This window comes from Triturus cristatus, chromosome 7, assembly GCF_964204655.1.
Source record: "Triturus cristatus chromosome 7, aTriCri1.1, whole genome shotgun sequence".
In the NCBI taxonomy this organism is placed as follows: Eukaryota; Metazoa; Chordata; class Amphibia; order Caudata; family Salamandridae; genus Triturus; species Triturus cristatus.
In genome coordinates this window covers 1,687,050,117-1,687,076,145 of record NC_140590.1, presented here as the reverse complement: position 1 = coordinate 1,687,076,145, position 26,029 = coordinate 1,687,050,117, and the positions used below count along the sequence as shown (strand labels likewise).

Below are 26,029 nucleotides of genomic sequence, written 5' to 3'. Positions count from 1 at the left end.
CCTTTTACAGCTTGGCCTTCTTACACTCACCAAAGAGACAACTGCTGTGGGTCCAGCCCAGGGTGTACCAGTCCACGGCAACAAATCACCACCAGCACGTGTATGGTGCACCTGGAGAGACCTGCCACGCGCCGCTGGCCAACAGAGGACTCGAGTTTAGATCATCGCTGCAGGTCCCAACAAACGACAAACTTTTACCGCTTCTGGACAGCTCACAGGAGCAAGCAGGTCTGGGCAGATAGCAGCAAAGTGGCCCCAGCAGATCTCTCCCCCATCCCCCCCCCCCCCACACTGTCTGCTCAGAGCCTTACATTTTAAGCGAAATATACAAGGGACAACACAGGTGGTCCTCACGCACATCATGGAAACACTTCCCGCACTGGATGAAAACAAAGGCAACATCCTTCCAACCCCTGGCCCTTCGGGGTGTAGCATGCTACCATGTAGGCCAGCGCTTCAGCGCCCACCATAGGGGTTGCAAGCGCTATATCCATGTTGCAAAAGAATGCAGTACCCTGTGACGTGTCTGTGTTTACAGTGATTTGCATTGCGGTGTCTGTGTGTGCATCAGACATGCCTTCTGTGTCTCTCCTGCCCATATGGCCGCCGTCCCCAGCAGATGGCACCTGTCGTCGTGTTGGTGTTGTGGGCAGCACCCTCTGCAGCAGCTGTGCTGACGGCTGGCATCCCTGCAGTCTCACACTGAACGCAAAGCTGCCCCCACAGGCCACACCCATCGACCTTTTTCGTTCTCCGCGTCCCATTATCCTTTCTTGCTTTCCTTCCTTTCTTATTCATTAACTTATCTTCCTGTTTCTTTTTTTCTCTCTTTCTAGTTCTGCATTTCGTTCGCTTTCTCCTTCAACAATCTCTCCCTCTCCTTCGCCACACTTCGACCCCGCCCCCCGTTTTGCGGCATATCTGTCTCCTTGAGTTGGTGAGTCACCCCCCCCCCCCCCCACGCCACACAGGTCACGTGCCTGTGTCTGAGCTCCACCCCCTGCCCCCTCCATCTCTCGCCATCTCTTGCCGGAGCCCTCCTGGTACCCTCTCTCCCTCTGATACCGACCTTTCCTTCCGCAGAGGTAAGGCGACGCTTTAAGTTGGATTATAGATGTGTTTATTTGTTTACATGCGGTCCATAGCGCGTTGTACACAGCTTCCTTGTATAGCGCTATAGTGCCCCAAGCCCTCCGCTCCTTCCCTGGATACACGCACACCTTTCAAGGCAGAGGCATCCATGTATCTCTTGCATCAGGACCAGGGGCGGGGGGAGAGCCCCGGTCCATCGACCTCCCCCACGCGCTCGGTACCATGCAGTCTCTTGCCGGGAGCCCACCTCCGCTGCAATGGACAAACGCGCCCCCCCCCCCCCCCCAGGCACGAGGGTGCAGTTTCCAAGCTGCCCTAGGCCACCCTCTGCTACCTGCATGAGCGAAAACACGGGGGTTCAGTCCGATCCCCGTATTCATGTCCATGGACAGCTGCACCTCCCCCCCGATATCTTGCAGCCCTCTCTCTTCCGATGCCCAGTCAACCCCCGTCCCACCTGCCCCAGCCAATGCGGTCCCTCGGTAGTGACCTCCGCTGAATTTACAATGTCCTTGAAGTTATCATTGGTAAAAGCCGGTATCTATCACTTACTGCAGAAAGTGAAGGAGGCCGGCTTGGGGGGCGGGGGTGGTGTAAGGGGTATGTGGAAGATTATGAAGGGGCATAAGAAAAAAAAACCTTAACGGTGGACGGCGCTCACCCTTTATCGCTTGACAGATGCAGTGTTCTGCAGCAGTCACTCTGTCATAACCCTCTCTGTCAGCGAAATTGAGGGCCCGGCACTGACAGCAAGTCACAGCCTCGCTGTCAGCGAAACTGAGGGCCGGACACTGACAGCAAGTCACAGCCTCGCTGTCAGCAAAACCTGAGGGCCCGGCACTGACAGCAAGTCACAGCCTCGCTGTCAGCGAAACTGAGGGCCGGCACTGACAGCAAGTCACAGCCTCGCTGACAGCGAAACTGAGGGCCAGACACTGACAGCAAGTCACAGCCTCGCTGTCAGCGAAACTGAGGGCCCGGCACTGACAGCAAGTCCCAGCCTCTCTGTCAGTGAAACTGAGGGCCGGACACTGACAGCAAGTCACAGCCTCGCTGTCAGTGAAACTGAGGGCCGGACACTGACAGCAAGTCACAGCCTCGCTGACAGCGAAACTGAGGGCCGGACACTGACAGCAAGTCACAGCCTCGCTGTCAGTAGAACTGAGGGCCCGGCACCGACAGCAAGTCACAGCCTCGCTGTCAGTGAAACTGAGGGCCGGACACTGACACTGACAGAAGGTCATTCCCACTCTTGCAACCGAGGGCACTCTTTCTCTGTTATAAACTGAGGGCCACGCAATGGCATCAGGTCATACCATCGCTGTCAGGTAACTGAGGGCCCAACACTGACCAATGACAGCAGGTCCCTCCCTCTCTGTGACTGAAACTGAGGGCCCCGGCGCTAGCCTACCCCTGACACCGAGTGACAGGGGTATGACCTGCTGACGAGTCCCAATGTCACCGAGGGCCCAGACACTCCCGCGCAGCCAGACCTGCGCTGTCATAACAAAGAGGGTTTTTTTGGGGGGGTGGGGGGAGGGCGGGGGGTTTATGGCTGAGCAGCCATTCACTGCCTGAGGGGCACCGCGGGGCCTCTCAGTGCATCTGGGCGGGGGCTTCTTTTTGAAACATGCAAGGGCGGGCGATTAATGAGCCCGCATGGGGGGGGGGGGGGCGCTAAGGGGCCGAAGCTCCCTATGTTCTCATCCCAGTACACAGCTCAGTGGGTTAATGATCCCGCTGCAGGTAGAGAGTGGCGCGTGTGTCACGAGCTACAAGGGTTAATCCCAGTGCTTTGAATGGGCCGCTACTGCCCGGTACGGAGTTCCGGCATATTTTGAGAGCGAGAGGACCGGCACTTCTCAAGAGAGATGTAATACCTTTAATTGGAGAGGACCGGCACTTCTCAGAAGCAAGCGGGTACTCCGGTACGGAGAAACTGCTCTCCGATTTTCCATTTCAAGCACTGGCTGATCCCCGAGAGATTATAAGGAAAGAGCGGAAGTGAGAGAACAGGGCAAAGGGGGGCGGGGGGGGGGGGCAGATGTAGAACTGGAGAGGGGGTGCGGGGGCACGGGGGTAGCGGAAGAGTCTCGAGAGCCCGGAGATGGGGCGAGAGAGGGAGAGCAGTGAGGAGGGAGAAAGGAGAAAGGAAGAAAAAGGATGGTGGGAGGTCGAAGATGAAAAAGAAGGAGTTGGTTACGGGAGCAAAAGAAAGTGGGGGGAAAATGGTTTTAAGAGACGGAGAGAAAATGCGCCGGGAAGGAGAAGAAGGAAAGGGGAGTTAATGCGCGAAATGGAGAGGGGCAGAGCTGGAGAGGAAGGAACGAGGGCCGGGGTGAGGCGTGTGGGGGTGGGGGGAGGACAGAGTTGAGGGTGGACAGGAAGGGAGTCCGTGAAGGAGCCAGAGAGGGTGGCACACGGAATGATAAGAAAGAGTGAGTGGGTGACAGGTGGGGGAGTAAGAGAGAGACAATGTTGTAAGAAAACATGATGACCCCTACCCCCCCCCCCCCCCTTCATTTGGTGATGGGTCCCTAAAATCCATTTACAAAGGCTCTCTCACAGATATACAAAGGCATTGTCCTGAGCGGGGGGCCTTCCGGGGTGCCCCCATGCAGAGTCTTACCTTGCAGTCCTGGGGAGGAGGGATGGAAAGATGGCGTCAGGAGGGGGGTGTAAGGATAGTGGTGGAAAAGGGAGACAAGGAGGGACGGAGGGAAGGGACACCGGGGTAGGGAAGAAGGCAGATATGGAGGTGGGGTGGGGGGTGATGCTGCCGTGGTCGCTCGAGGTGCACGCCCCACAAACAATCAGACAGGCGCGCGCCCTGCAGGAAATAACTGTTGGATGGAAAAATCAATGCCTTTGCAGAGGCGAGCAGCGAGGCACCAGGGCATGAAAGGCCTTGCATACACCCACTGAAACATTACCAGTACCCTCCCTTAAATGCGGGGCCTCAGAAAGAATGGGCATGCAACTTGAAGCCTCTCTGAAATACTACGATATTTAAAAGGAGGTTGAAATACTATCAAAAGGCTATGAACTAAAAATACCATGGCACCCCTTAAACTTTGGATGAGTGAATAGCATAATGTGCTTTAGTAAAAGGCATATTTATTGGGGTCTTTATGGCAATATAAAAGACCCCTACCAGTCCTGGATACTCTGGGTACTCACTCACCCACCCTCCACAGCCCTGGATACTTTGGGCACTCACTCACCCATCCCTCGCACCCTGGATACTTTGGGCACTCACTCACCCACCCTCCGCAGCCCTGGATACTTTGGGCACTCACTCACCTATCCCTCGCACCCTGGATACTTTAGGCACTCACTCACCCAGCCCCGCAGCCCTGGATACTTTGGGCACTCACTCACCCCCCCCCCCGCAGCCCGGGATACTTTGGGCACTCACTCACCCATCCCTCGCATCCCTGGATACTTTGGGCACTCACTCACCCACCCCCGCATCCCTGGATACTTTGGGCACTCACTCACCCATCCCTCGCACCCTGGATACTTTGGGCACTCACTCACCCCCCCCCCCCCCCGCAGCCCGGGATACTTTGGGCACTCACTCACCCATCCCTCGCATCCCTGGATACTTTGGGCACTCACTCACCCACCCCCCGTAGCCCTGGATACTTTGGGCACTCACTCACCCACCCCCGCAGCCCTGGATACTTTGGGCACTCACTCACTCTTCCTTCCCTGGATATCTTGGACACTTACCCCCTCGTCCACTCATCCCTCTCTAGCAGCCAGAGACACCTTGGGCACTCATTCACTCTTCCTTCTCTGGATACCTGGGGCACTCATTCACACACCCAGTCCCGTGATACCGGCTGGGGGCTCTTCCCTGCTCGAGTAGACCCCCTCTTGCCCACCTCCTGACATGAAGCACTGAAGTGATTGCGAGGCGACACTGACAACCTCACAAAATCGATCATTAAACAGTATATGGTTCAGATCCTCTCACGGACAGTGCTTCAGCACCCTGGACAGCAGCTCGAGGACAGGACATTCTGACCCCCTTTAATCCTGTGTTCCGGCCTTTAGTCATGGGATCCCAGCCTTTAATCCAAAAGATTGTGCAGTCTAACTCCATAACTCCATCTGTTTGTCTTGGTAAATGCTTGCACTGTGTTTCTTTTACATAGTGCTTAAAAAAATAAATAAATAAAATATATATATATATATATATATATATATATATATATATATATATATATATATATATTATATATATATATATATATATATATATATATATATATATATATATATATTACCTACTGGCGGTCGCCAGTAGGTAGTTATAGTTAGGACCCCTTTTCCATAGGAAAACCTCAACATTCTATTTTGAATAACTTTGGCGCCGGTCGATGAATCCTCGCGAATTTCTCAAAATAGGTGGGGCGCTACGCTCCGCTCCTACCCTGAAAGTCTCGGGGGGATTCGTCAAGCGGGGGCTGAGATAAAAGGGGGGTCCCAAAACGCGTTTTTCCCATGCATTTTTCCATAGGACCTTTAGAACGAGCTACAGCCCGAACGGCTGAACAGAATTTCTAGAAATTTGGCAGAGAGGTAGTCCCTAGGTCAAGGAAGTGCCTTTTGTAGGTTTGGTGTAAATCTGTTCAGTAGATTCTGAGAAAATAGCCTTTAAATCAATATATATATCTGAGCCCGCTTACGGTACGCTTACCGTACGCTTACCGTAAGCGTACGGTGGCGTGCGCGAGCGCGATTCTGATTGGTCTATTAGATCTTAGTAAACATTCGAATCGGCCGAAACCAGGAAGCGGCGTCCGCCATTTTGTCTCTCGCACTGAGTGTTGTTTATCAAACATGATGGCCAAAAACATGTTACGGGGCTGTTTTGACAACTCCCTCCCACATAGTCATGTTGAGGGAGTCCCCAAACATCCCCCAAGAGCAAAAACGGTTTTATATTTTTTTCGGCAATTTCGCCGAGTACGCTTACCGTACGCTTACCGTAAGCGTACGGTAAAAAAATAAAAATAAAAAAAAACACTATCCACACTTACCCCACCCCCTGTGCTTTTGGTGGCCGTAGGCCACCAAATGTACAGGGCTTATTATTAGGTAAAAAACTAAATTTTGGCAACATGAAATTATAAAATCGAAATAAAAAAAACACTATCCACATTGACCCCACCCCCTGTGCTTTTGGTGGCCAAAGGCCACCAAATGTACAGGGCTTATTAAAGTTGATAAAAACCGTGCACGGAACGAACTGCGTTAAGTGGGCGCGCACGCCTCGAATGGCGTAAAGTAACTTAGCATTTAAAAAACCGTACAAATTCACTGAAAAAACCATAGGTTTCACACACGTTATAGTTAGGAATTAGCATTTAAAAAACCTTGCAAATTCACTGAAAAAACCATAGGTTTCACACATGTTATAGTTAGCGGAAATTTTACTGATAAAAAACCTGTGAAATTGCCCCGTTATAGTTAGTGCTGGCAACTATAACTCACGCGACCGCAATCTTCTGCTGATATGTGTCTTTATGAAAAAAAAATATTTGTAATATATGTATAGCTAAAAATGTATGGAAGAAGACATGGGCAAATAAGTGTCTAAATACAGTATTAGCATCAGCAGAGGATTGCGGTCGCGTGAGTTATAGTTGCCAGCACTAACTATAACGGGGCAATTTCACAGGTTTTTTATCAGTAAAATTTCCGCTAACTATAACATGTGTGAAACCTATGGTTTTTTCAGCGAATATATATATATATATAAACACACACACGTGTCTCTCCCGTTCACTACAGAGGCGGGACTAGTCTCACTGTCCACATTTGCAAGCGGAAGCGCTCCAGGCCCAGACGGTATTCCTCTTGATTTGTCTGTTCAGGGTACTGATGCCTGGGTTGACTCTATACTAGCTCTATCGAATGCGGTTGCACTGGGAGCATCCGTTCCTGAATCTTGCAAGGGCGCCAAAGTTATACCGGGATATAAGAAAGGCGACAAGTCTTTACCGGTCAAAAATAGGCCCATTAGCCTTATTGATTGTGTTCAAAAAGTCTTTTCTCGTTTGATTCTGATAAAAATTCAAACGTGGATACCAGATTGGGATATCATAAGCCGGCTTCAAGCGGGTTTCCGACAAAACCTCCACGATAGTCCAGGTCTTTCGGTTTCTTATACATTTTTTTAAGACTCTTTTGATCTGCAAGGGCAACTTAATTGTTGCCTTCGTTGACCTAAAATCTGCCTTTGACCTGGTTGCGTGCTTGAGGCTGTGGCAGGTTTTGAAGGCATGGGTATGTCTCGCGATATTCTGTCGCTACTGATTAGGCTACATGAGGATTCAACTATAACCCTCAGAAGGGGGTCACAGGGCCAACTGACCGGCAAGTTTCAAGTGCTGAAAAGTGTCCAGCAAGGGTGCATTCTGGCGCCCACTCTCTTCACTTTGTATCTAAATGCTTTGGTTGACTATCTTTCTGACTCCCCTGCGGAAGTCCCTGCTATAGCTAGCACCAAAATCCTTATATTGCCATTTGCAGACGACACTATTTAATATCAAAACTCCGAGTGGCCTGCAAATTCTTCTTTACAATTTGTTGCCTTCTGTCATGTTCGTGGCTTAGAAATCAATGCAGATAAAGTGAAATGTATGGTGATTAGCAACCATCAAAAAGGTAAGGGAAAGCTGATGCTAGTGGATAAGACCCTCGAGAGGGTTGATTCGTTTGATTACCTAGGGATCAAACTGTCGGCCAACATGTCATGGTGTCCACATATCAATAGGGCCTGCTTGACAGACTGTTGGCACCATCCTGAAAGAACATCGGGGTTCTTTCACTAAGCCAATAGCACCAGCTCTACAGGTGTATGATGACAAGACCCTTGGCTTGGAACTATATGGTGCGGAGCTGTGGGGCTTTGCTGACGTCTCTGTGTTGGAGAGATCGGAGAACAGTTTAAGATCACTGACCTCCCTTCCGTCAAGTGCACCATTGCACCCTCTATTTCTGGACATGGGAGTTTAAAGGTAGTCCTTACAGAACCCTTGCAGCTCCTGCTATTCGGGCAAAGATTATGGGCTACTCCAGAGCTGGCCCACTATGCTGCTGCCTTAAAAGACATCATTAAGTTAGATAGATTTCACAAAATTCCCTGGTTGACCTCAACCAAAAAATTGTTTTTTTTCTCGGCTTTGGGGGTATTTGGCACCACCCTACTGTACCCCAAATCCCCCCCAAGGAGGTGCTAAAAAAAGAATATTGCACATTTATGTTGCAGAGGGAGGAGTAAAATATTGCATGCACTTCACTGACGGGGAATTTTTGATGTTTAAATCAGTGTATGTCTAGAAAAGTCCTGGGACTTGATTGTTGTGCCTTTAGCCCATCAATTTAGAATAGGGTCACTCCCTCTGAAATCATTCACTGCATAATGGTGAGGATCTGTCTCTGGGAATTGCTCTTTTTTTCTTGATCAAACCAAGTCTATTTGCATGCCCGGCTTATGTCCAGCCATGCTCCAAAATGGCTGGCACCCATTTGTAGACAACTGGGCACATCTAGCCACTGAAGCGCTTTCAGGCTATTGAGATCGCACCCCTCCGTACTCTTTGCCTGTACAGTTGCAACATTTTTGGGGCTGATGTGGGTGAAGAGAACTGCCTTAAAATGATTATGTTTTTTATATTGATTTTAGGATAGCGATGCACTGGTACTGGTCTTATCAATTTTTTAATTTTATGTCATTTTTAACAATTTGTGCATTACATTGTTGATTTTAACTTGGCATTGTGACACTTCCTCATTAACAATGTAATAATGTGTTGCAAATTTTCATTAATTACTTATTTATTATATTTTATCAAACTTTTATGACTTTGCTGGAATAAAGTTATTTTTGACTTGACTTGATATATTTAATTTAAGAAAATAGCTCGAGTTGGACATTGCCGATTTCCTAACAGTAATGTAGCCATGTTACAGTGCCTCTCACTCCACCCTGACAGTGCCCTGCAGAGCAGCACACTTGCCCTTTGACCTCGCCTCCAAAGGTGAACCAAGGAAGCTGTTGGTGGGTCTTGTGTGGTCTTATAAGTGACTCTATCTCTTCTGTGAATGGCTCGTAAGCGCAGGTATCTCTATAGGTGTCTCTTTACACCTGTGGCTACAGAGCACAGAGCAGTGAACACATGACATATGTTAGGGGGCTGTGGCTGCAGCCAAGAGATGGTGGGATAAGATGGCTTTGGAGGTTGGGTGTTAAACGGGTAGGATAGCCCTGGCAGTAGTCTAGGTGTCAGATGGTTAGACGTCCATGGTAGTAGGCTGCGTGTTAGATGGGTTGTACGTCCTTGGTGGTAGGCTGGGTGATAGATGTGTTGGGCAGCCTGGGTAGTAGGCTGGGAGTTAGATGGGTTGGATGGCCCTGGTGGTAGGTTGGGTATTAGTTGGGTTGGATGTCCCTGGCGATAGGCTGGGTGTTACATGGGTTGTACGGCCATCACGGTAGGCTGGGTATTGCATGGGTTGGACTTCCCTGGTGCTAGGCTGGGTGTTAGATAAGTTGGACGCCCCTGGTGGTAGGCTGGGTGTTAGCTGGGTTGGACAGTCCTGACAGCTGGATGTTAGATGGGTTGAACGGTCCTGGTGGTGGGCTGGGTTTTAGGTGGGTTGGACAGCCTTCGGAGTTGGCTAAGGGTTAGGTGCGATGTACAGCTCTGCGGGTAGGCTGGCTCTTATACGGGGTGGACTGTCTTGGTGGTAGGCTGGGCGTTAGACTGGTTGGACAGTCCTGGCGGTAGGCGGGGCAATCAACAGTTTGAACAGGCCTGGCCCTAGGCTGGCTCTTAGATGGGTTGGATGTCCCTGGTGGTAGGCTAGGTGTTAGATGGATTGGCTGTACCTGGTGTTAGGCTGGGAGTTAGATGGGTTGCATGTCCTTGGTGGTAGGCTGGGTGTTAGATGGGTTGCATGTTCCTGGTGGTAGGCTGGGTGTTAGATGGGTTGCACGTCCTTGGTGGTAGGCTGGGTGTTAGATAGGTTGGGAGTCCTGGTGGTATGCTGGGTGTTAGATGGGGATGACCCTGGCGGTGGGCTGGGTGTTAGGTGGGTTGGATGACCCTGGCGGTGGGCTGGGTGTTCGATGAGTTCGACGTTCCTGGTGGTGAGCTGGGTGTTAGATGGCTTGGTTGTTCCTGGTGGTGGGCTGGATGTTACCTGGGTTGGACGGCCCTGGTGGTAGGCTGGCTCTTAGATGGGTTTGACGGCTCTGGTGGTAGACTGGGTGTTAGATGGGTTGGATGACCCTGGCGGTGGGCTAGGTGTTAGGTGGATTGGACGACGCTGGTGGTAGGATTAGATGGGTAGGCTGGCTCTGTAAGTTGGATGAGTGATGTTTGAGGGAAATGAGGGTCTTGGAGGTAGGCTGAGGACAGGAGAGCTCTGTGTTAGGCTGGCTCTGGAGGTAAGCTCTGTCAGGATTAAGAGGCGTGAAGGGCGCAAAGGTAGGAGGAGGGTTAGTTGGGTAGTAAGTCCCTGAAGTGTTTTTGGTGGGGTGTACGGGAAATTAAAAGTCCTGAAGGTAGGCAAAGGAGGAAAGCCCTACAGGTACATGCAGCAGAGGTCGAGGTGTCAAAGGTCCTGCAGTAGGCTATGGCTATTAACAGAGGTAGAGGTCCTAGTAGGCTCCAAGAGGCACAAGGGTAGGCAACCCTGGGAGTAGAGTCGAGTAGGAGTGGGCATGAAAGAGGGATCAGCACCATGATATAGGTTTGATGGAATTAAAAGAGAACAGTATTTTTCAGGATCCTAAAGCAGGTCCTATGAAGTAATCCTAATTTTACAGCCTACTGGTAGAAGCAGAAAGGCCAAAACAGCAAACTACAACACCACATACCACTAGCACAAGAAGTGCAGAAAAGCCCGCCATGGGCAAACAGGGATCACATACAGGTGACCAGAGACTAGATATAGAGTCTGTCTATACAGAAGCAAATCAGGCGGGGAGGTAGACCTCCAGCTGCGGCCTGCACAATTGTGCCTCGTCGTCGTCTGTCGAAATATCCCCCCACCCCGCCCCACCGCTCTTACCTGCACGGGTCACAGCTGCCTACAGTGTGATTCACTAGAGAGTGAGGGACACTTCCGGGGAAGAAAGGAAAACTATGAGTCACCCTTATTGAAATGCAGGAAAACAGCAGAAAAAGCAGAAAAGCGTGCTTGTGCATTTCACAGAAAACAAGCATTGGCAAAACCATTGGGTCTCTCCTTTCTTTGCCACTGCTTTTGGTGATGCTGAACAGCAGCAGTAAAAAAAAAAAATGCTTTTTGCTGGTGCTGTTTAATATCATAAAAAAAAGTCCCAATGATGGGACTGCTGTTGCCTACAGAATGACAAAGGTGCCATTTTCTTTCATTTCTCACTGACCAATCTAAGATGATGAATGCCACTTAGATCAGTCAAAATATATATATATTTGTGGGAAAACACTTTCGGGGTGGGCCAGCAGCAATTTTGTGCCTGACCCTCACAATTTTTTTTTTTAAAGAATGGTGGTAGCGGTGGGTGGTCAACAGAGGAGCCAGTGGGGGAGAAAGTGTGGAAAAGCAATGTAATGGTGGGCTGAGAGCATGAGGGGAGAGCAACATGTAGGGGAAGCAGACGAGGGAGACAACAACACAGAGGGCTAGTGGAGAAGCACACTAGGAAAACAACAACATTGAGCTTGGGGAGGAGAAGCACACTGATGAGAGCGAGCATCAGAGTATGGGAGAAGAAGCAAACAGATGAGAGAAAGCAACACAGAGCGCAGGGACGAGGAGCACACACAAGAGCAACAGCTGGTAAACACATGCACTCTCATGGAGTGCTTAAGTGAAAAAGTAGTTCCCTAAAAGTGAGCAGTGAAAGGACACAAGTAAAGAGGATATGCTCAGGGTTTGGGGGGTAGGGGGAATACAAACACAAAAAGGACAAGGCAGGTCAGATCAATAAAGAAGCAATCAAATGAATGAGACATTAATGCCGGCAAATGGTGTGCAATGGCGGGCTTTAAGCCTGCATAAGTTCGTTGCCAGCTGCCAATAGGTCTTTTAGAAACTGACAGCTTGCCGTGTCTGGTAGGCATGACCTTAAAATTGCAAACTTTGCTGCTGATAAACTGCCCTGTTTCACTGTGCATGCGGTAGGACCAGGCTTGAGGGCAAGCCCACACAAAGTAAAAGGAACGTAGCATGAAACTCAGTCAAACTGGCAATGACTAGAATTTACATGGAGAATGACCTTAAGGTGGAAAAATCAAGTATAGCTAAGAGAGATTAGAAGCATTCCTCCCATAACATTTTGAGTGTTTGATGTACTGCCCTAGGAGGCAAGTGTATGCCCAGACATGGGTCCCGTGCTCACTGCGCCACTGGAACCAAGCTACACCCAACTGACAAGCCCCATTCAGGGTGAAGCCAGTCTTGGACAGTGGCGGCTGACTGCTTTAGAAAGTGGTGCGGCGATCAGGAGGGCACTCCAGGAATGCCCTGAGGCGCAACCCCAAAACTCTTAATCGTGGTCTATTACAAAACAGTGTTTATAATGGGCCATGATTAAGAGCTCAGGAGTTAGGGCTGAAGGCAGTGCGAGTTTCTCACACTGCCTGGCAGGGTGTAGAAATAAATAAAAAGTACAATAAATGAAAAAAATTAAAATGCACTTACCTACTCCAGGCCTCTCCGGTTCCGAAGTTCGGTAGTAAGGGGTCTCTGAGCCAACTCCCCTAAGCAATCCATATGCTGCTTTCATGCAGTAAACAAGCATGAGAGAAGTGCCAGGATTGGTTGGAGCGGGCTGGCTCAGTGCTCCTGCAGGCACTGGAGGCCTGTGTCTGCTCTCCACCTCACATGTTTAAGACAGCTTGGGCAGGAGAGGTTTAAAGTGCGCATGTCAGGCTGGCCATTGCAAGATGCCTGGCCAAAGTGCCATACACAGTTTAAACTTTAGGTGTGCACCATTCCTCCTCCCCTGCTGCCAAACAGCAGTGATGGCCTCGCCCCAACACCTGGCTTGGGCTGACCTGATAAATAAAAAGGTAATAAAATAATGTTATTACTGTTTTATTTTTCATGTTTGCTGCGCTGGCAGCAGGGTGGGTGATGCGCCTCTGGCCTTATGGAGGCTCCGCTACTGGTCTTTGGTTACTTCCGGTTCAGGGAGGACCTGGCCTGGCAGCTCGGGCTGGACTGTTCCTATTGGAGCAGGGTCAAGACTGATTTGCATATAGTTAGGTTCAAACTGAGATGGCATGGTGGGTAAAAGAATGATGGCCGAGCAATTGCCAGTGGTTAGACTTAATGCAAGCATTACCCCCATCACCTTTTGCATAATCGCTGTTTATTGTATTGCCAACTGTAATTTTGGAAATGTTTGTAATATTGTTGCTCACCTGATGGTTTCTCTTTGGGAAAGCTTATGCTCAACACAGTAGGTCTAAGATGGTGATGGTGATGGTGACAAGCCAATGATGAAGGCTGAAGGCTTGATAGGTTCATTGTGAAATATATGTCTGAAGCAATATGATTGATCTGTTTATTACAAAAAGTTATGAGAGAGCCAGTTTGCCTAAGCAATTTATTGTGAATAACTTATGTTAAAGCCAATATGTCTTTAACGGTAAATTGCTATTGTAATGTATTAAAGCGTGTAGACAGGAATTTTGTAACATGGAATCTCACGATTTCCTATAGTAAGGAAGGGCTTTTGTGTTAGTTACCCCCTCTGACAAGTCCCGGGGCAGAAGATTTGCCCTGTAAGAATCCTTGTCGGGCCCTCTTAGTGGGGGCTGGACACTGTTTTACTAAAAGTAGTTTTGTGCATATTTGTAATTTAATGACTGTATACATGATGATTGCCTTTTGGGAAAGATATTGCTTGATTCATTAGGTCTTTAAGAGTGCATTGCTTGCACACTGTGACGGCAGACAGGCACTGAGGTACATCGGATCGCATAGATTTCTTGTAGAAGTCGAGGGCTTTGGTGACCACCTGCCAAACCTTGGGTGTACAAGATGTTCTGTTTGATAATCCTTGGTGACTCTCTTAGGAGTTTGTATATTGTTTTGCCAAGGGCCATTCTTACATATCTATAATTTTATGACTATATGCCTGATGGTTGCCATGTTGGAAAGCTTATGCGCAAGCTGTAGGCCTGAGCTGGTTTTGGCCTCAAACAAAGGGGAGTAAAGACGGAATTAGGAAAAAGGGGGAGCTCTCCACTCAAGACAACACAACAACAAAACAAAAAAATTCCCTCACCCCTGAATTTATTTTTCCTTTTCACAAGTGAATTAAAGCCCCAAACATAGAACTTCACTGTATGGGGACGAGCCAGGGGTCGTGGTGGTTGCTTACGGGAGGCGACTCCTACTTTGTTTAGCTGTAAAATTAAGCACCAGGTATGACATTGTTCTTTTAAATGGGCTGTGAACACCCCTGGTCTTTCTGGAACAGAAGATTATACTGACTGGTCCCCATACAGTGACATTCTATGTTTGGGGCCTTAATCCACTCGTGAAAAGGAACTAAACAAATTCAGTGGTGCGGGAAACAGCTTTTTGTTTGTTATTGTGCTGAGCTGGTTATGGTGTCCAGCCAATGCTCAAAGCTGTAGGCTTGACTGGTTCATTGGGAAATTTATTTTACTTTAGGTTCCAGAGGTCCGCTCTGTTTATTATGAAAAGTTACAACAAAGGCAGTAGCCCTAACGGATTTGATTGTGAAAAGCATGATGGGCAGTTATTAAACTGTGTTAAAACCTGTAGCTACTGTAGAGAGATATTTGTTGCGTGGACTCTCATTGGTTACCGCAGAAGGCAATGGGGTTGGTGTTGTTTATTTCTCTGACAAACCCTTGGGTAGAAGCTTTGTACTATGATTATCCTTGGCCCTCTTGAGTGGATTTAAAGAGTGTTCTTCCGGCTGTAATCGGGTACTTATTTTTAGTTTTAACACTCTATACCTGAAGAGTGCCTCGACGGAAGGCATTTGCTCAATACAGTAGGCCTGAGATGGTTATGGTGATAAGCCAAAGATAAATACGGTGGGCCTCATTGGTTTATTGGGAAATGTTATATCGGAGGCCATTGGTCTGATCTGTTTATTCTGAAAGGTTAAGACAGAACCAGGGGACCTGATTTATTTATTGTGAACATTTGGTAAAGCCTGTAGACCTTTAAGATGGTATTGTTATTACACTGTGTTAAAGCCTGTAGACCTTTAAGATGGTATTGTTATTGCACTGTGTTAAAGCCTGTAGACAGGTATTTAGTTCCAGGTGATCTCATAATTTATCCCGTAGGCATAGTGTTCAATACCCCCCTCACAAACCCTTGGCGTAGATATTTTACACTCTCAGAACCCTTGTTAGGCCCTTGTAAGAGGAGTTGCACATTGTTTTGCCAACTGTGATTTTGAGTTTATTTATAATTTCATGACCGCATACCTAATGGGTGTCTTGTGGGAAACCTTATGATCAATAAAAAAGACCTGAGTTGGTTGTGATGTGAAGCTAATTTCAACGGCTATACACTGATTGGTACATTGGGGAAAGTTATGTCAAATACCATCAGTTTGCAAATTAATGCATAATTTCTCGAAATTGTGGGAAATTGTTTGCAATTTCCACAAAGGAAAAACCTCAGTTTCACCTGGCTTAGTTGTCTCACAGTCTCTTAGAAACAAGTAACTTCTTTCAAATCTATACATACGAATACAGAGGGCCTTTAGATCAGCCCTATTCTACTATGAGTCCAATACAGTGTCATTCACATTCTGCTTCTACCTACGGCAGCAACCCGCTTGGGCCTATGAGTCAGCCCACTCCAGCCATTGGCTCTATTCATCTGTGAGCGATGGCATTTTGCCTGATCACACGCGCACATTCATCTGAAAACACGTGGGCTTCAGTGCCAGAGTTGGTGAGCCAGTACTTTCTCTCTTTTTATAATTCCCCTTTCACTTCTTTCCTCCTCCTTTTTTATTTTGTTTCTGAAGAGTTACAGACTGGATATATGATGACTTATTGAGCGCCTAAACTCACCAGTGACTAAAGAGGCACTCTGATTTATAAGCCACACCCATTGGCATTGCCAGTGCTTCTTTGTTTAGGACGTGCCTGCTCCTTGGAGGCTTTAGTCTTGCATAAAGGTGTGCATAAAGGGGTGCAGGTCGAGCAGTAAACGACCCCCCCCCCCCTTCAGCGCCTTGAGACCCTCACGGGTGAGTAGCACGCTCTATAAATGTATTGATTGATTGATTGATTGACTTTGAGCTCTGAAAGTGTGACAAAAGGCTGGAGATTACCTTTACGGCTCCTTCCCGATGCACACATAGGCTCTGCAGTTCCACCCCTCGGCCCTACCATCTAACAAAGGGGGCGCCCCAGGAAGAGTCGCCAGCAGCCCTTTGCTAATAAAGGCTGTATTGAATGTTTAGGGAGCCTCCTCACCTCAGTGTCTGGATCTCCACCCACAGGAATGCATGCAGTGAGTCAGCACTGTCTGGGGAAGCTCTCCTCGCCCGCCATCTTCTGCACATCAAACCAGAGGCGTCCTGAATGAATGCCTCTCTGATTTATAATTAATACTGTGAGCCAGGCTTGAGGATGCACATCAGTAGAATCCCCTGCAGCATCTGCAGAATCTCCTGCCAATGATTGCAGCGAGCCGTCACTGTACACACCACTCCATGAGCCGACCAGCTCTCCCTGCTGAAGCGGTGATGTGGTGGTACGCCGGAAACATGGGCGTCCGCAGAAATTTTTCCAGGGGGGGGCGAACCTGGCAAATGAAGGGGCGTGGCTAATGTTAATGGGGGCGGGGCTAAAATGGCAGACAATCCGGATCGGGTAATGTTCAGGCCAACCTGAGAAAAACAAGCATTGGCATAGCCAATAGGTCTCGCCTTTGGGACCTTATGACTGACTCACTGACTGAAGAACTTATATAGCGCACTTCTGCCAAGGCGTCTTGGTGCTGGGTAAGTATGATGCCGGCAGTATAAGTATTTAGTTCTGCAGCAGGTCCCAAAGGCGAGACCAATTGGCTATGCCAATGCTTGTTGTTATATCTGGGCATGTTGAGAGGCTAGGGGACTGGGTCTCGATGTCAGGTTGGGAGCACTGCAATGACCTACTCAATTTGAATGCGTAGATAATACAACCGGAGGGGTGAAATGAAAGGTTCACTACCAGGAATAACAGGAAAGTAGAAAGTTAGGCTGGTTAGAAAGGTAAGGAGGAGTAGAGGCAGGCATGGTGGTGAGGGGAGAAACAGATGCATGCTAGGAGAGCGCTGTGAGGGAGTGAGGCGAAATGGGAAAAGGCACTGAAGGTGGGTCGGGTAAAGACCGTAGTGAGGCAAACAGAAGGGTAGCGAGGGGTGAAGGGTAGACAAAGAAGTGAGGTGTAGGAGTAAAAGATTCAGGAGCAGAGACAGGTAAATCAAAGCTGGAGAGGGGAGAATAACGCAGTCGTAGAACCAGAGAGGGCCAGGTAGAGAGAGGGAGAGGTGTGTCAGAGACAGGTAGAGACAGCTGAGGAAGAGGGAATAATAAAGACTGAATTAGACTGGTGAGGTAGAGGGGTGCATTGATATAAAGGAAGTGCAGAGATGTGTCACAGATGTTACTGAAGTGGAAAAGAAGTAGAGATATTGAGAAAGAAGTAAGGCACAAAAAGAAGTAAGGGGTGAACAGAGGTAGAACGAGTGGAAGGGGAGAGATCACGTAGAAGATGAATGGCAGGGTAAAATGAGCGATCAGGCAGTTAGTGTGAGGAGTGGGATACAGAGGCATATGTGGCAGTGAGCGCGAAGTGCGGGGTACAGAGGGATATGTTGTGGCAGTTAGCGCAAGGTGTGGGGTACAGAGGGATATGTCGTGGCAGTTAGCGCGAGGTGTGGGGTACAGAGGGATATAAGGCAGTGAGCGTGGGCAGGGCCGACTTTAGCGCTCGTGGGGCCCAGTGCGATAATGCTTTTTGGCACCCCTAATGACCACCTCCACTACAGGTTCTTCATAACCATCCTTTCACAGCGCCCCTCAAGCCTCCGTAACCATTCAGTCTCAGGTGCATTTAATTCATTTTATAGCGCCGCTCCTATCAGTGTAAGGTGTCACAACACTTTACATCACACAGATTACATAGAGACAATCAATCATAGGTGTGTAAATCAGTGCATAGGAAATGTTACATAAGAGAGAGGACAAGAAGGTGTAGGAGTCACATGTCATCCGTACAGGTAGGCAGGATAGTTTAAGAGTGCTTGGTCAGGAGAATCAGAAACCTAGAATTTAAAACCTAGCACCATGGATGGGGGGGTTCTCTTTGTTAATAAGAATTGATTTCTACCCAAATTAACCCATTTTGCCACATTAGGATAATGAAAAACTGGGGGGAAATCATAACGCCCTAGCCCAGTTTGCATGCATCTTTGATAAGTTACTTGCTCACTGTTCCACATTAGGATTTTAACTCATAAAGAGTTATCAACAATATGGTCTCTCTGACAAAAGTGTGACCCACTGACCTATTTACATTACATTATACGCACTTTGTGAGCTGCACGTTCTTTGCAGCAAGCATAGTAACCCTCTGCGCTACCTTAGGATGAGTAGAAACTTCCACTACACAAAACTTTGATCTCTCCCTCTCTCTAAGGAAGTGCATTAATCACTGCAGTCATTTAGACATTTTTATAGGTGGCTGAAAGTTTCTAGGAGTCCAGGAAAGAAGCAGGTGCTTTTAAAATCATCATATTAGGGCCCCCTACACGAAGTCAGCAGCCGGTGCGGTGGCACCGGTCGCACCGCCCTAGAGCCGGCCCTGAGCACGGGGAGTGGGATACAGGGGGATATGAGGCAGTGAGCGTGGGGAGTGGGGTGCAGGGGGATATGAGATAGTGAAACACAGGGTCGGGACGTCCTGCCAGACATGATAGGGTGCATACTGGCAGATAGATATGTTATTGACACAAGTCTGTGTATGTTTTAGTGGGATCTGAAAACCGGGCTATGCTGCAACCTCAGTTTTTGACTTGGGAGAATAATGCATCGACCCCCCCCCCCGAACTTCATTCAGAAGACCCCTTGCTCTCAGGCTACAGAGTGTTCAGGGCCGGCTTTAGCGCTGGTGGCACCCTGTGCGACAAAGTTTGTTGGCGCCCCCCACGGGCGCTGCCCACAGACTCCCACACTACTACCCTTTAACAGTACAGTACCCCCTCAAGTCTCCATAACCACTCTCTCTCAGATGTATTTAATAGTGCCACCTGTACCAGTTTAGGGTGTCAGAGCACTTTACATCGCAAACACTACTCAGATGCAATCAATCATAGGTGTGTAAATCAGTGTATAGGAAATGTTACATAATACAGAGGACTACAAGGTGTAGGAGTTGCATGTCATCCATACTGGTAGGCAGTATAGTTTAAGAGTGCTTGGTCTGGAGAAGCAAAGACTCAGAAAGTAAATCAGAACCCGATGGTTGGAGGTTACATTTCATAATGATGATTTTTTTTTACCGAAAGGATCTCTCTGACAAAAGCACTGACCTATTTAAACTATATGCATTTTGTGATCTGCATGGTACACATTCTTTGCAGCACACACATTAACCCTCTGTGATACATAAAATGAGTTAAAACTTCCACTTCACAAAACTCCTTTTCTCTCCAGGAAGAACATTAATCACCAAGTTATCTTGACATTTTTATTTTTGAATGACAATTTCGGAGGCCGGCAATGCAGCAGGTGCTTTTAAAACCGTAAAATACTTCTAAATAGGCGCCCCCTCGAAGAGTCAGCACCAGTGCGGTGGCACCAGTTGCACCGCCCTAAAGCCGGCCCTGAGAGTGTTAAAAGAAGGTCTTTGTGTCCAGACCTAACCACTGGTGCTTGTGGCGCGCAGCTCAAACCGGCCATTGTCATTCTGTTTGTGGCAATCAGTCGCAGACAGAATGACAATGGGCGGGAGGGGCAGCGAGGAGGAGTGCAAGGAGCCCCATCAGGGAGTTGAGGCCTCTGGCAGGGAACACCTCTGCTCCCTGCAGGGCCCGTAATCCCGAACAAAAGGCGTCCGTAAAAGCATAAGTGGCCACAGGGGGGGCAAGGAGGAGCAGTCCAGGGGGGGGCAAGCGCCCCTCCTTGCCCCCCCCTGCGGACGCCCATGCCCGGAAATGGACAGACTGCTGGCCGTACTCTAGCGCCAATCAAAGTACCTAATATAGCACTATCTTCACATGCAAATAATGCTTTTCCTCTCCACATTCTGGCATCCTCAAATTGCCTCTATATTGCTTCAGCAAGAGATGGGAGGGAAATGAATGTCCCAGGGGAGGCCAGGGGTTAGCTCAGTAGGAAAGGCCCAGGTAGGTGCAGGGGCTACGGGGTCAAGGGTTAGAAGGTCCTGCAGGTAGGGTAAGGATATTCAGAGGGAGAAGAGGTCCTGCCACGCTACCCTGGGATTAGGCTCGAGTAGGAGTAGGTTTGAAAGAGGGGTTTGGACCATAACGGAAGCTTGATGAGTTTGTAAGAGAAGTGTGTTGTTCAGGAACCTATAACAGGCCCTGTAAAGTAATTTCACAGCCTATTGGTTGAATCAGAAAGGCCAAAACATCAAACTACAATACCACATACCACTAGCACAAGAAGTGCAGAGAAGCCAGCCATGGGCAAACAGGGATCACATATAAGTGACCGCAGACTAGATATAGAGGCGAGCCGACACGGTCATACGACACAATTAGTAATGAAGATAGACACTCAATGTAATTTACTAGAGACTGAGGGACACTTCCAGGGAAGAAAATGACATAGGAATTATCTGAGTCACCCTTATTGAAATGCACGAAAACAGCAGAAAAGCGTGCTCCTGCATGCCACAGAAAACAAGCACTTGCAAAGCCAATAGGTCTTGCCACTGGATTTGCCACTTTTTTTGGTGATGCTGAACACCATCAGTTAAAGGCAATGTTCTTTGCCGGTGCTGGTTAATATCACCCCCCAAAAAAGCACATTGACATGACCTCTGTCAAAGTCATTCCATAGGTGCATGCATGTGTCATAATGCATGCACTTGCCTCCAGAATGACACGTACATTTTCTTTTATTTGTTATTGACTTATCTAAGATGATAGCTGCCACTTAGATTGGTCCATAAAAAAATGAAATTGTAAGTGCCCGAAAGCACTTTCTTGGAGGGCCAACAGGAATTTACTGGCTGGCATTTCCAAACCTTTTTTTAAAAGGACGGTGGTAGTGTGGGGTGGGCAACGGAGGAGCTAGTGGGGCAGTAAGTGTGGGGGATGGCAATGGAATGGTGGGTTGAGGGCACGAGGGGGGAGCAACATATAGGGGAAGCACAAGAGGGAGAAGCAACACAGAGGGCTGCAGGAGAAACACAAGAGGGAAACAGCAACGCAGAGCCTAGGGAGGAGAGGCGCAGAGAAGCACACGAATGAGAGTGAGCAGTATGAAGGAAGAAGCAGACAGATGAGATAAAGCAATACAGAGTGCAGGGAGAAGGAGAGCGCACGAGAGAGACAGCTGAAAACACATGCACTCTCATGCAGTGCTTAAGCAAAAAATGATTCCATAAAAGTGAGCAGTGGAAGGACACAAGTAAAGAAAGAGGCTATGCTCCAGGTTGCGGGGAGGATGGAACCAAACACAAAATGGACAAGGCAAGTCAGATCGAATAAGAAGCAAGCAAATAAGAATGACATTAAAGCCGGCAATGGTGTGCAATGACCAGGTTTTAAGCTCCTGTAAATGTTTTGTATGCTGACAATAGGTGTTTTAATACCAGACTGCTTGCTCTGTCCTTGGAATTGCAAATTATGTTGTTGATATCTGTCCTGTTCCACCGAGCCTGTGACAGCATCACACACAAGGGTAAGCCCACACAAAGTGAAAGGAATGAAGCATGAAGCTCAGCTAACCTGGCAATGGCTAAAATCTGCCACGAAAACTGATTTTTGCTTAAAACATCTGATAGTCAGCTCTCTTGTTTCCTTTCAAATGGCTCTCTCCTACCTTTCCATCTGGTGCAAGCCTCTGGCCTCTAAGCAGACCCATCACATGCATGTTTGCCTTACTCTCTGTTAATGTATTTCTGAAAATTGGCCACAACTCATTTTGAAGATCACAACCTCTCTTGTTTTAGAGTGATACCCCTGCAACCTAACAACCATCTACTCTCCTCTGGTTCATCTTTTTACCCCACCAAACATTAGCATGAAAACACATACATACACACATACATACATACAAAAATGATCATTCCAAACTGATGTTATTTTAATCTGCCACAATAAACTGGAGTGAATATATAGAATGGGATTAGTGAGTGCCCAAAACTAATCCCAATAACCATCAATAACCAATAATGCTGAATTAACCTTTGACCTTTGGTACTGGAGCAGCGTGCTGCCTGGTGTAAAGCACTTCAATGCCTCGTCAGGGGTAATAAGCCATATCTTGAGTGGACAATGCAATACAATAAAAGACAGTGCTGTTCACCGGTCTGCATTGTGAAGGTTCTGTTTCTGCTGGCCTAACATGTTGCTGGGTTTAAAGCTTTTACGTTCACAAAGACGTGCATGCACGAACACTTTCTTTACGATGCAACATAACTATCAGCAGTCTGCTGGAATATCTTTATTTCATATGTTTCCTTCTATCCTTTCAGTTCACTATTTACAATGCAAATATCGTCTTCTGACTCCTTTTTGTAACACACTTTTCTGAGGTTTCGGCTTTACTCTACTAATGCAGCCAGTTCAGCAAAAGACCCCTAAGCCGGCTTTCATAATGTTGTAGCCAGATGTTGCTTTTGGAAGGGAGTTGATTTCAAGGCCAGTTGGGGCAACACACATACGATTGCCTGTTATCAAACTCTTCCTCTAACAAAAAGCCAGATCTATTGGCTTTCCCAATGCTTGTTTAGCATCATTAACAATGACATATGGGCCGGTCTTTAACTTACGCTATTCTCCACAGGAATAGGTAAAATTTTGTGTCTGTGGTCTAACTCACTCATCCATTGCACGTGTTCGCACTTTACGAGGGTGGGGGAAGTGGGAAACAAACTTCACATAATGTTCCATCAGCCCCAGGGTCAACAGTTTGTCAAGTTGATGGACGGCTTCTCATATGCTTTTTAACAAGTCCGCCCTTAGGGGACACAGTGCCTTTCAATACGATGTGCCCCAGAAGCAGGGCACTCATTCATCACAGATCAGGCCGGACTGGCCATAGCGGGCACCGGGCAATGCCCCGGTGTGCCGCACGGGTGGGGGCCGGTTTTGGGCCCCTGGGGGCCGTTTTTGTTACAGGGCCTGTAACAAAATCGACCGAAAACCGGTCCTGGCAAAGAGCTCGGCGGCACCCCCAAGCCCCGGGGGGCCGGCCCAGCACTTTGCCAGGGCCGGTTTTGGTTCCCAGTCCGGCCGTGTCACAGATGCCTAAGTGTAATTGTGCGAGCTGGAGCTCTTCTGATAGGTGTGTCCGCGAATATCGAATCAACTATATCAATGGGACAGAGTATCGAGGACAGAATATAAAAAATCAGATATTGACAGGTAAATAAATCTAGATTTTCTGTAGCTAACTCTGTAAATATGAATCAACTTAGTAATATATCTTCAAGGTACGTAGATAGGAATAGTAAATCTCGACTTCACTATACGCACTTAGCTTTCGATATTTAGTCCCTCGTCATTCTGTCCTCGATATAAGTATACCACGATATTGTTGGTGTCAATATTCAGTAGTACAATTCTTCTGAAACATTAAAACCTGGCTTTATTCTGGAACTTTTGCAACAATTGTGAATCACCACTAGGTGGCGCCCAGGCCCTTCACTCACCTAATCCAAGCGCCAGCCAGGTTGTACCACAAGCCCCTCACCTTCATTTGACATTTGGAGGACATAATGGCGCGGCCCCACCATTTCAACACATCCAAAACTGAGCTCACACCACCGTCTATCGCGGCTGATAATTCATTCTACAGAACATACGAATGCATAATTTGAATCATAAGCTACAACCAGGGGCAACAACATCACTGCCCTCTTGAGACATAACATTCCATGGAACATAGTCCAGGACAGTTCTGCACATGAAGACTAAACAACCTCTTCGGCCTGGGCATGGGTGGATCTGGGTTTCTGGTCTGATGCCAGGATTATAAGGGTCTGTGAGTGAAGTGAGGGGCTTGCCTCAGTGGTCAAAGAATTGGCGAAGGGTTGCAGTGGTATGGGTGGTGAACGTTGGAGATGATTGGTAGACGGGTGTGAATGGGGTGGGAACCTTGTGTTTTGCCTTCTCTCTCCTAAGCTAAACCCCCCATGTGCTTGTCTCTCTTTCTCTCTCCACCAGAAATAACCCCGCGTCTTCCAAAATGTCCATCCAGAAGATTCACGCGCGCGAGATACTGGACTCGAGGGGCAACCCCACCGTGGAGGTGGATTTGTGCACTGAAAAAGGTGAGCACCCCCAAACTAACTCTAGCCCCCCCTTCCCGACTTCCTGGTGTGAGACCAACCGAAACTGATCGCACTCTCATAAAAGTGGAACCCTAGAAGGACAGTGTCCCTCCTCCCCTCAAAGCAGGAGTCCGCCTGATATACCTTTATCATTCCTTAAGGCGACATCTCCAAAGAGATCACATTTCACCCTAAAGATGAGATCTGCTCCCCAAACAGAGCAAATCCCCCTAAAGGTGAGCCCCAATAAATGTACACCCACCCCCATTCAAGGTTTGAGCTTCTCCTCAAACGTCCCCTGTGTCTTACAGTTGACAGCACCTCAAACTGATGCCCCTCCACGTAATACTCCCCCACCTAAACGTATCTCAGGTCAAAGGGGACCCCCAAAAAATGTTTTACACAATATACAACTCGAGATAACAGGAGTCTCCCCTGACCCGCTCCTGCTCCCTCGGCTGAGACACTCCCCACACTTTGAAGAGTGGTGCCCCGTCAATGCTACATACACCCAAACAGGTCCTACGCTCTGACCTGACCCTGGCGCCTCAGCATGGGAACTCCCCATGCTGAAGCCACCTCTGACCCCGCCGCCCTCAAGGTCAGCTGCCCTTAGCTTTATCTGACCCTTGTCCCCTTATTACACGAGCCGCAAACTGAGCGCACCCCCTAAAGGTGAGACCCCTCAAACCTCAAGGTGAGATGGACCCTGATCTGAACACCAAGTGGAATCTGAACCCCAAAAAGTCCTCTATCTGTCTCACCGTGACAACCCCCACACCGATCCCATGCCGCCTCGCAGTGACAGCCCTCCCCTTACCCTCATCGCGCCCACCCCCCTCAAGGTATGAACCGCCTGAAATGTCCATACACCTGTCAAGGTGCCAGCCCCCTCCATGGTCCGAGCCCCACTCCATGCAGCTGCCTTCAGGGGGGTTGAGTGAGTCTGCAGGCAGGAGCAGACACTGACGCAGCCGTGACACCCAGGGTCCAGCCAGAGGGTGGCGCTGGCGAGGTATCAGGAGAGTGGCGTGACAGAAGCAGCGACAAGCGACCTGCTTACTCGAGTACGCTATTGAGCGAAGGCCTGGAAGAAGCATGCAGACAGCTACAGCAAACAGTAACATGACCGTCTAGGGTACTGATTGGTACAACAACGACATCTAGTGGTCAATATTAGATAGCCTCAAATGCTGCAATGGTGCGTAAAGAATGAGATGGAATGGGGTCCGACTCCTATATCAGTGACTCCATTCCGTGACGTAATGTATTTCCCGATAGCAATCCAAGTCTGCAGTGTTGTCACTTGGCTACTTCCTTTTGTATCATTACTATCTTGTTTATTACTCATCCCCTTCGCAGTTTGCTGACCCTTTCTGTGCCCTGCCCGGCCCTGTTAG

At 48.4% G+C, this 26,029-nt stretch overlaps 1 protein-coding gene across 1 annotated transcript in view; it reads left to right on the top strand.

Moving 5' to 3' along the window:
* Positions 1-944: 944 nt before the first annotated feature.
* Positions 945-26,029, top strand: part of ENO2 (enolase 2) — a 71,057-nt gene continuing 45,972 nt past the window's right edge. The window contains exons 1-2 of the mRNA XM_085619842.1: positions 945-1,085; positions 24,523-24,629. Coding sequence (XP_085475968.1) covers positions 24,545-24,629 — 85 coding nt within the window. The 5' untranslated portion in view covers positions 945-1,085; positions 24,523-24,544. The remainder of the gene's footprint in view (positions 1,086-24,522; positions 24,630-26,029) is intronic.